Here is an 11,492-nt window from a genome sequence, read left to right as displayed (position 1 = left end):
GACGTTTTTTTTAAAATATAATTTATTGTCAAATTGGTTTCCATACAACACCCAGTGCTCATCTCAACAAGTGCCTTCCTCCATGCCCATCACCCACTTTCCCCTCTCCCTCAGCCCCCTGGACAGAAGTTTCAACTCCATTAGGTAAATATCAAGAAGCTCAACTGCTGGACTGTATGGTAAGAGTTGTTTGGTTTTGTAAGAAACTGCCACACTGTCTTCAGAAGTGGCTGCATCATCTTGCGTTCCCACCAGTAATGCATGACAGTTCCGAATCCTTTTTAACGTCCATAGACTCTCTAGTGAGGTTACCATTCTCATTCCTGATGTGCATAATTCATGTCCTTTTCCCTTGGTTTTTGATTAGAGCTCTATCAGTTGTACTGATACTTTTTTAAAATTGAAGTCAAGTTGACACACAATGTTATGTTGGTTACAAGTGTGTAACACGGTGACCGGGACAAGTCTCTGCATCGTACTATGCTCCCCACACGCGCACCTCCAACCTGTCGCCAGCCAATGCTAATATAATACCATTGACTGTATTCCCTGTACTGTACCTTTCATCCTCATGCATTCATTCCATACCTGAAAGCCTGTACCTCCCACACCCTTTCACCCCTTCTACCCATCCATCCACCTCCCTCCTCTCTGGCAGCCACTAGTTCTACGTTGTTGTTCTTTTTTATGAGTCTGTTTCTGCTTTGTTCGTTTTGTTTTAGATTCCACATAAAAGTGAAATCCTATGGTATTTCTCTGACTTATTTCACTTAGCATAAAACCCTCTAGGACCATCCACCTTGTGACGGATGGAAAAGACCTCATTCTTTTTTATGACTAATATTCCACTGTATACACACACATACACCACATCTTTATTCATTCATCTACTGGTGGACACATGGGCTTCTCCCGTATCTTGGCTGTTGTAGATAGATAAAACTGTAATAAGCATGGGGGAGAACGTAACCTTTTTGAATTTAGTGTTTTTGTTTTCTCTGTGTAGATTATCTAGTAGTGGAATTACCAGACCATGTGGTATTTCTAATTTTAATACTTTGAGGAACCTCCATACTGTTTTCCAGAGTGGCTGCACGAGTTGCATTCTCACCAAGTGTACGGGGGTTCATTTCTCTCCTTTATCATCCTCCCCAACACTGATCTTTCTGATTTTAGCCACTCAGACAGGTAAAAGGTGATACCTCATTGCAATTTGATTTTCATTTCCCTGATGATGAGGGACACTGAGTACCTTTTCATTGGTCTGTTGGCCCGTCTGTAGGTTTTTGGAAGAATGTTGGTTCAGGTCCTATGCTTTTTTTTTTTTTTTTTTTTTTGGGTATTCTCTACTCCCAACGTGGGCTCAAACTCATGATTCTGAGATCGAGAGTCACATGCTCTTCCGACCGAGCCAGCCAGGTGCCCATCTCTGCCCATTTTATTCAGGTGTGTGTGTGTGTGTGCGCGCGCGCACGCTCAGTTGCATGTTATTTTCAGTATTTTGGTTATGTGTTTGGGCATACTTTGGATATTAACTCCTTGTCAGATACATCATTTGCAAATATGTTTTCCCCTTCAGTAGGTTTGTTTTATTGGTTTCCTCCGCTGTGCAGAAACTTTTCCTTTTGGTATTGTCCCAGTTGTTTATTTTGGTTTCTCTGGACTCAGGAGACATCTGGAAATATGACGCTATGGTTGATGTCCAAGAGATCACTGCACCTGTGTTCTCTTCTAGGGGTTTTATGGTTCTGGGTCTCCCATTTAGGTCTTTGATCCATTATGAGTTGATTTTTGTTGTGGTGTAAGAAAGTGTTTCATTCTTTCTCACAGGGCTGTCCAGCTTTCCCAGTAGCATTTATTTGAAGAGACTGTCGTCTCCCCATTGTATATTCTTGTCTTTGCTGTATGTTAATTGACCATATAAGCCTGTATTTATGGTCGCTTTTATTCTGTTCCATTGATCTATGTGTCTGTTTTTGTGCCACAACTACGCTGTTTTGAGTACTACAGCTTTGTAGTGTATCTTGAAATCTGGGATTGTGATACCTTCACCGTTACTCTTCCTCAAAGTTGTTTTGGCTATTTGGAGACTTTTGTGCTTCCATACAAATTTCAGTATTTGCTCTAGTTCTGTGAAAAGTGCTGGTACTTTGCTAAGGACTGCATTGAATCTGTAGATTGCTTTGAGTAGTATGGACATTTTAACGATATTCTAATCCATGAGCATGGAGTTATCTTTCCATTTGCTTCATTTCAACGATGTTCTTAATCCAGCTTTTTTCCCCTCCATTTCTTCTATTTCATTCATTTCTGTTCTGACATTTAAGATTTCTTCTATTTCTTTGCTCTTCTAACTTCCTTTTCTTTTTTATTTTCCTAAAGTAGAGGCTTTAGTCATTGATTTTAAGCTTTTATACTTTGCGCAAGTTGAATTTGCATAAGTTTATTGAGACTTAATATCCCAGAATATGACCTGTCTTTGTAGATTTTTCATGTGTACTTGAAAAGAAGGCATATTCTGGAAGTTCTCTCTGCCCATGGATCCTTCCCCATGCTTTAGTAAAATCGCTTTTGCACCATAAAAAAAAAAGAAAAGAAGGCATATTCTGTCCTGTCTTGTCAGGTAGTATGTTCCATAATTGCTAATTATGTCCAGCTGGTGGATGGTATCATTAAGGCTTCTATATCCTACTGATTCTACTTATTTCATCAATTATTGAGGGGTGTGTTCCTGTAGTTGTAGATTAGTTCTCTCCTGGCAGCTCTATCAATCAGTTTTTGTGGCATGTACTTTGAAGTTGTTACTATTTTTATTTCCTCTTAATGAATTGACCCCTTTATTACTAGGAAATGACCCTCTCCATCCCTAGTAATGTGCTTTGCTCTCAAATCTCCTTTGTGTCATATTAATACAGCTACTTCAGATGTCTTTCAGTTAGTGTCCCACATGCATTTACATTTGTGCCTCCATATTTAAAATGAGTTTCTTGTAGGCAGCGTACAGTTTAATCTACCATCTTGCTGCTTTCTGTGTGTACCACGTGGTCTTTGAAGTTGAATGACAAAAGATAAAATTTATAGAAGATATCTTATTCTCCAACATGTTTCTAATATGGTGTTTTGTTGTTTAAGATAAAAAGATTGAGAAAGTACCCTATAAGATTGTGTCTCTAAGATGTAATTTTGGTGAAAAAAACCCTCCCTTTATAGTGTGGATATCTACAGCGTGCAAAGATGACTCCTAAATTTGTATTTTTTTCATCATGGTAAGTGTACTCTTCAGTCCTCATCACCTGTTTCAGCCGTTCCCCCATGCACCTCCCCTCTGGTAACCACCAGTGTGTTCTATTAAGAGTGCTCTGGGGTGTCTGCGTGGCTCAGTTGGTTGAATGTCCGACTCGCGACAATCCCAGGATTGTGGGATTGAGTCCTGCATCGGGCTCTGTGCTAAGTGTAGAGCTTGCTTAAGATTCTCTCTCTCCCTCTGCCCCTCCACCTCAACATGCACTCTAAAATTCTTTTTAATTAAAAAAAAAGTCTTTTTCCTTTGCTCATTTGTTTCTTAAATTCCACATGAATGATATCTATGGTATTTGTCTTGCTCTGACCGATTTCACTTAGCATTGCATTCTCTAGCTCCATCCATGTTCTTGCAAATGGCAAGACTTCTTTTTTATGGCTGAATGGTATTCCATTGTATGTATGTGCATGGATATATATGTGTATATATACACATACATAATACACACCACATCTTCTTTGTTCATTTATCAATGGACACTCAGGCTACTTACATAATTTGGCTCTTGTGAATACTGCAGTAAATTTAGGGATGTGTATGTCCCTTCAAATTAGAGCTTTTTGTATTTCGGTGTAAATATCTAGCAGTGCGATTACAGGGCCATTAGGTAGTTCTATGCTTAATTTTCTGAGGAGCCCTCTGAACTGTTTTCCACAGTGGCTGCACCAACTTGCATTCCCACCAACAGTGCATGAGTGCTTTTTCCACATCCTGGCCAACACGGTTTCTTATGTTTTTGGAATTAGCCATTCTGTCAGGTGTGAGGTGATAGCTCATTGTGGTTTTGGTTTGTATTTCTCTGATGATGAGTGATGTTGAGCATCTTTCCATGAGTCTGTTGGCCATTTGGATGTCTTTTTTTAGAAAAATGTCTGTTCATGTCTTCTGCCCATTTCGAATTTGATTGTTTTTTGGATGTTGAGTTGTATCAGTTATTTATTTTGGATACTAACCCTTTATGGAATATGACATTTGCAAACATCTTCTCCCATTCAGTAGGTTGCCTTTGAATTTGGTGGTTTCTTTCACTGTGCTGAAGACTTTTATTTTTATATATTCCCAGTAGTTTATTTTTACTTTGATTTCCCTTGCCTCAGGAGACCTAGCAGAAAAATACTGCTACACCCAATGTCAGAGAAATTAACTCTCTGTGCTAAGGATTTTTATGGTTTCAATTCTCACATTTAGGTCTTTAATCCATCTTGACTTATTTTTGTGTGTGGTGTAAGAAAGTGGTCCAGTTTTATTCTTTTGCCTTTAGCTGTCTAGTTTTCCCAACACCATTCATTAGAGACTGTCTTTATTCCTCCTTTGTCAAAGAAAGATTGACCTTATAATTGTAGATTTTTTTTTCCTATTCCATTGATCTATGTGTCTCTTTTTATGCCAGTACCATACTATTTTAATTACTCCCATCCACTCTGTATAGAACTTGAAATCTGGAATTGTGGTATCTCGTTTTGTTTTTCAAGACTGTTTTGGCTATTTGAAATCTTTTATGGTTCCATACAAATTTTAGGATTGTTCTAGCTCTGTGAAAAGTGGTATTTTGATAGGGACTGTGTTAACTTTGTAGATTGCTTTATGTAATATAGACATTTGGTCATCTTGAATTTCTTTCATCAGTGTTTTTATAGTTTTCAGAGTACAAGTCTTTGACCTGTATGGTTAAGTTTATTCCTAGATTTTTTTTTGGCAACTGTAAATGGGATTTCTTTCTTTCTTTCTGCTGCTTCATTATCAGTGTATAGGAACGTAACCAACAACTTCTATACTTTGCTTTTGTATCTTGTGACTTTACTGAATTCACTTAATAGTTCTAGTAGTTTTGTGGTGGAGTCTTTTGGGTTTTCTACATATAGTGTCATGTCATCTGCAGATAATTTTACTTCTTACCAATTTGGATCCTTTTTATTTATGTTAATTATTACTGCGGCTAGGACTCCAGTGCTGTGGGGAATGAAGGTGGTTAAGAGTGGACATCCTTGTCTTGGGCCTGACCGTAGGGGAAAAGCTCTTAGTTTTTCACCACTGGGTATGATACTGGCGGTAGTTTTTCACATACGGCTTTTATTATGTCGACAGTGCTCCCTCTAGGCCTACTTGGCAGAGGGCTTTTATCACGAATGGATGCTGTACTTCGTCCAGTGTTTTTCCTGCATTTATTGAACATATGGTTCTCCTCCTCTTCTTGCTGTGATGTCTCCTGCTGATTGATTGTTTTGCGAATACTGAACCCTCCTTGCAGCCTGGGGATAAATCCCACTTGATTGTGGTGCCTGATTTTTTCACGTCTCATTGGATTTGGTTTGCTAATGTTTTGTTGAGGGATTTCACATCTATGTTCATCAGAGATATTGGCCTCTGGTTCTCTTTTTTGTGGTGTCTGTCTTTGTCTGATTTTGTTATCAGGGAGATACCTCACAGGATGAATATGATAGTTTTCCTTCCTCTATTTTTTGGAATAATTTGAGAAACACAGGTATTTACTCTTCTTTAAATGCTTGTTTAATAGAATTTGCCTGTGAGGCCATCTGATTCTGGACTTTTGTTGGGAGTTTTTTGATTACTGATTCAGTTTCATGGAGGCTAAGTAACATGGTAATAAACAATGAACGAGTCAACCAAGAAATGAAAAACTACATGCAAACAAATGAACATGAAAACACAACAGTCTAAAATCTTTGGGATGCAGCAAAAACTTAGAGGGAAGTTGTAGCAATACAAGCCTAGCTCAAGAAGAAAAATCTCAAACAACCTAACCTTCCACTCCAAGAAGCCAGAAAGAGAACAAACCCAAACCCAGCAAAAGGAAGGGGGTAAGAAAGACTAGGGCAGAAATAAAAGACACTAAAAAAACCCCCACAGAACAGCTCAGTGAAACCATGAGCTGGGTCTTTGGAAAGATCAACAAAATTGATAAACCTCTAGCCAGATTCCTAAAAAACAAAAAACCCAAGAGGACCCAGATTAACAAATTCACTCACAAAAGAGGAGAAATAACCGCCAATACCACAGAAATACAAACGACTGTAACATCAGGAAAACCTACAGGCCAACAAATGAGACAACTCAGAAGAAATGGCTAAATTCCTAGAAACAAACCTTCCCAAAAGTAAGGCAGGAATAGAAATTTTGAGCAGACCAGTTACCCGCAGTGAACCTGAATCAGTAATCTAAATCTGTATTTCTGATTAAGACGTAGTTTATGGGATCCTGACCTCTGCGTCCACCTGCCTGTTTAACAACTCTTCCCGGATGGTGCACAGGCAGCTTGAATGGAAACGATCCCAAATTCACAGACATTCAGCATCACATTCACGTGGTGCAAGCAGAGGGGTGGTGCCACGTGTGGGGTCAGGGCTGCGACCTTGCTTCTTGGCTCATCAGCTGCACCAGCTCTACCGCTCTCCGTGTGACACACCCAGCACGACGCAACACAAGAAGACCTGACAAGAAGTCCCAGGGAAATCATCAAAAGAACCCTTTATTTTTAAACGTAGATAGTACCATAATCCGTCAAAATAATTTATAACAGTTAATTGCCTCTTAAATATATAATCTTATAAATGAGGCCTTCTGAAGTTAAAAGTAATATGGATTCAGTTCGTTTAAAATTATTTAGGACATGATAAGAGAAGTAAAAAAAAGTCTGTTTCCTATGAAATCCTTCTCAGAAAGGAAATCATGACAAGCTCCTGATAGACAAATGCCACTCCGTTATTAACGGGATTAAAAAGCATAAATAAGTTTGAACAGAAATATCAATTTCCTGGGTTTGTCTTTCTGTACATACCTGACCCTTTATAGAGTTAAAACTGTATTCTAGTTTCTCACCATAAGCAAGAAATTCCTCAGCAGCTCAGAAATGCTGTTAATTTCCTCACTTGCCCACGCTGACCCTGGGCTCCGGTCTCCAGCCTATCTGCCATCTCACCTCCTCAAAGGTGGTTCTGCTTCACGGGGAAATTGGTTCAGGGATCTTGTGGTGCCCGCAAGCCCCACACCTTACAGGGGAGGCCGACACGGACACTCGAGTGACCATTCTGGCCACAGCAGCCACTTCAACCTTCCAATCGCCACCGCTGTGGGGAGGAGCCATCGCAGATCGCCATCGCGACGTAGCCTTTGTGACTCAGGGGATCGACTGCTCTCAGGCACTGCCCAACCGACACCTGGTATAGCCGGTTAGTCCTCTGAAAACAAGGCAGCAAGAAGGCGTCACCGGTCAGCCGTCACCCAAAGAGTCGTCCCACCAGAACGGGGGTCCAGGGCCCCCAAAGAGAGGTGAGGCATTGATGACCATGCACTCACGTGGGGGATGCGATGTCTGCCACGCCTCCCTCAGCCCCGTCTCCCCGCACACCCCCACCCGCACTACGCCGCCTCCTCACCCCGAGGGTCCACTGCTGGGACCCGCCTGAGCCATGGCACTTCATGAGGCGGGGTGGGTCTGACGAGCGCGTTTCTGACACATCCAGGCAAAGGAGATTATTTAAGACCAGCTCATGCTCTTCATTATAAATCCAGACCTAAGGAAGGAAGGAAAAGATCACAAGTCCAAGGTCTGCTCTTGATTTTGAAACTCAACAGGTCACGCGGATGTGGAAGAAGGGGCTCTTCTGTGGAAAGACCAGGGACCCCGGTCACGTGGAGGCAGCACCTGCTCTGCTATCTGAAAACAGAAGGAACGCGCACACATGGGAAAAGATAGTTCGATCCCAGGAAGACCCCGAATCAGCAGTTCCACTTTGTTAACTGACCGAGTTAACGGAGTGCCAAGTTCCTGGATGTCACGGCCACACAGCGCCCTCCTTCCCAGGCGGGCATCCGCCGCTCCACCCACCACCCTGTGGGAAGTCGCGCTCCAACCCCAGGCCGCGACTTCGCTGGAGGCCCAGGAGCAGGGCTCTCTGCAGGTGAGCGGGCCTTGCAGGGTCGCCTTCACGGCCTCTCCTGTGATCTGGCAGGAGCAACGGCCTAAAAGTGGGCTGAACTGGGTAAGTGCGATGAGTAAGTTGCCCTCCACCCTGCACCGTCACGGAGTCCAAAAGGACTGCACTTTCTTCTCTGAACAGTTTTACTCAATTAGTATTTCTACCTCTAGGCCCAAAATGGACGTGTGCTCTCAAGCCGAAGCTCTCTGTAAACACAGTTCTCGGCAATGACGGACGATTTATAACCTGCGTCGTCCAACACGGGGGCCACACGGGCCGGTGTGATGAGGAAAGTGTTAACTTTACTTCATCTTAAATTTAAAGAGTGACACGCAGCTCCTGGACACAGTACAACTCTGTGTGATCAGAACACTGTACGTTTTCTGGAACAGATCTGTGATGTCATCCTGCCGTGACCTAAGTCCCTGAAGCGTCCCCATAAACACGTCAGCGTCCACGAGCTCTCCCAGAAATGAGGTCCTCACTGAACTTCCAGAGGGTGCAGGCTGCCTATAAAGCCTGCTGTCCTTTCTAGTCTTGAGTGACGCCACAGGTGGAAAAGAATGTCACTTCCTCGTGACCCATTTTGAGGAGACTCAACAACTAGGAGAGGAGACGGCTGTCAGATACAGACCAGCCTGAACTGACAGTTCCAGACCGACATAGGTTTTGGGCTTATTTTTAGGTCCACGTTAATACCGCTGAAGAGAGACACAGATCATGTAATGCTGTGTGAGGCGCTGCTAAGGCACAGGGAGACCTGAGTCAGAGAAAACCCTGCGGGGACCCGGGACCGTGCACCGCACCGTTCCTGTCCTCGCCCGGAAGGCAGGTGCGCGGCTCTGCCACCTGTGAGCTTCACGCACTCCCGGTTCGTCCTGTGTAGCTGCCAAGTACGAGGAACACTCATAACGGTGAGCGCGAGTAGGAAAGATGTACGGTAGTTACAGGATACGATCCCCAAAGTCGTTCCCAACTCCAACCGTATCATTTATGAAAAGTCGGATTAAAATCTTCACATCCACCCCCCCGGCCCCAGGCATGACGGCAGGCAAGTTCCCCTCACAGAACGATGCCTCCTAAGGGCTGGGTGAGCCCGGGCCGCTGCTCACCTGACCGGGGTCACTGTAGTCACATGCTTTCAGCACCACGAGGCCTCCTTTCTGACTCGGGCGGCCCTGGGCCACCAGACACTTGTTGGTCTGCAGGTGGTAGAGCTGTAAAAGGAGAGATGGCTCTGGTCAGAAGACGCTAGATGGAATGTGAAAATACGACTCCAAAGGTATGAATTTCTAAAGTCATAAAAATAGAAGCATTTTTTATTCCTGAGTTCTAGCAGTGCATAAGGGCATCACGGGAGACTACGGTTATGGGCAATGTTAATATATGCGGGCACTGCCAAGTCGAAATTCTAAAGATACAGGTTTGCTAATCTACTATATGGGAGGAAGGAGATGAAAAACATCTCTGCCCTAAAGAACCTCAAAATGAAATCGAGGCGATGAGATGGTTCAAAGGTATGAACCAGACAGCACATGACTGAAGGTACAACCGGGAACCGCCCAGGTGAGACCGGAAAAGCAGCGGAGGGCATGTTGTTTAGGTAAAGGGTTACAGCTGCGGGGCGGACGCCCTGCGTGTTTTTACTTTACGCACAAAATCAAGTGGTTTGTTGTGTTTTCTTCCATAAAGAGGCCGAGAAGGGGAAAGCTCTAGGCTACCTTAGCCACTGAGGCCCAGCTGCGTCATGAAAGATCCTGACAAGAGCCTTCTTCTTAACACAAGAGAAAACTGTGCCACATTCAGAGTATCCGTACTTTCAGAAAGCAAATTCTGAGAAATGATTCAGGAAAAAGGTCTCATTTTACGGCTAGAGCCCTAAAATTTAAACGTGATAGGAAACTGAAGGATTTCCTTAAGAAATAAGACAGAACATCGGAAGAAACGTGGCTGCTCACAGGTGCCCCCGCGCAGCACACAGGCCCTTACACGGGGTCCTTACACACTGGGTGTGAGCTGAAGGACGTGCACCATTTCCCGCTTGCTCTCCCGTCGGCTCCTATCTCTCCTTTTCTCTTCCTTTTGGGACTGGTCTCCGCCCCTCGAGCCAGATACTCTCCTGTGTGCCTTCATCTGCATATCGCAGGGCCGCATCTACACCCCCACTCCCGGCCTGGCCCTGGCACTCCCGCGTGCTGGCGGGGGAAGGGCGTTCATGGTAACAGCGAAGACAGGACCAGGCCTCAGGTCTTCTGCCCGAGTGGAGGAAGTCCCCACAGCAAGAATACACCAGAAGCAAGCTAACGTCTATCACTAAAATGGTACTTTAAGTCTAAACTGTCAGTTGTCATATCACACAACTTTTAATGAAACACAATGCTAAGATGACTTCCTTACCCTTCCACGCTGAAGGACTTTGGGGCGTTTGGGTCCTCTGTTGATAAAAATGGGTTGCTGGGGTTTGGCATTGGGCCCCGATATCTGCATCTCTGGGTAAATATTATCCAAATACCATTTAAACGATTTACAGCCCAACTTCCTCCTCAGTTCGACACGTTCACTGATGTTTCCGTAACTTTTGGTCCTCAGGTCAGGCCTTAAGGAAAAATACTGCTCCTGAATTTTAAAAAGAAAAACAAAAAACAGAGAATGACTTTAATGTGATCAATTATACCTGAGGTTTACACAACTGAAAAAATCAGATTATCAACAAAAATATTTTTCATGCCAGTGTTTTCTTGACGTTGCCAGAAAATGTCAACACAAAGTTGTCACACAATTAGGTCTGTCGTTGACAAGAAGACATCTTAAATCCTAAGATACGTCCCCATCTCAGAAATGGCGGTACACATAAAGCTGTGTAGATAAAGATCTTAGACTCAACAAAGCTGCACTGAGGGGGCAGCTGCTCCCCGACTCTCTCAGGACGGTGACCTGAACGATGACAACGACTCCACGAAGGTGCATGTGAGTTACACCTGCTCCGATATACCAAGAGAGAAGCAAAAACATTTAACTCATCACCTATTAACAGAAACACGCTCTGAACAGCAACAAGAAAGGTAGTGAGAACAGCACATCGCTTTACGGTTTTGCAAATCTTTTCAATGTCTGGCCAGAAGGAAGTCAGCTGACTTCTCACTGATGCATTCAACCTGTTGTTATACGTTGTTTGGCTGAGTACAGTTTCAAACATATGAGTGTGTGAAAATATAGAGTTTAAGATGAAAGGAATATTTTAATATTTTCAGAGA

The 11,492-nt window shown here is 43.3% G+C and overlaps 1 protein-coding gene across 2 annotated transcripts in view; it reads right to left on the bottom strand.

The window, feature by feature from the left end:
* Window positions 1-6,761: 6,761 nt before the first annotated feature.
* GALNT11 (polypeptide N-acetylgalactosaminyltransferase 11) overlaps window positions 6,762-11,492 on the bottom strand; it is a 44,643-nt gene continuing 39,912 nt past the window's right edge. For both annotated transcript variants that reach the window (XM_077761203.1, XM_077761205.1), the window contains exons 9-12: window positions 10,636-10,854; window positions 9,351-9,455; window positions 7,696-7,833; window positions 6,762-7,497 (exon numbers count right to left, since the gene is read on the bottom strand). In XM_077761203.1, the coding sequence (XP_077617329.1) occupies window positions 7,366-7,497; window positions 7,696-7,833; window positions 9,351-9,455; window positions 10,636-10,854 (594 nt within the window). In that variant the 3' untranslated portion in view covers window positions 6,762-7,365. The remainder of the gene's footprint in view (window positions 7,498-7,695; window positions 7,834-9,350; window positions 9,456-10,635; window positions 10,855-11,492) is intronic.

This window comes from Crocuta crocuta, unplaced genomic scaffold (assembly GCF_008692635.1).
Source record: "Crocuta crocuta isolate KB4526 unplaced genomic scaffold, BGI_CrCroc_1.0 scaffold408, whole genome shotgun sequence".
NCBI classification, from domain to species: Eukaryota; Metazoa; Chordata; class Mammalia; order Carnivora; family Hyaenidae; genus Crocuta; species Crocuta crocuta.
The sequence above is the reverse complement of the archived record's forward strand: the minus strand, read 5'-3'. Positions and strand labels throughout refer to the sequence as shown.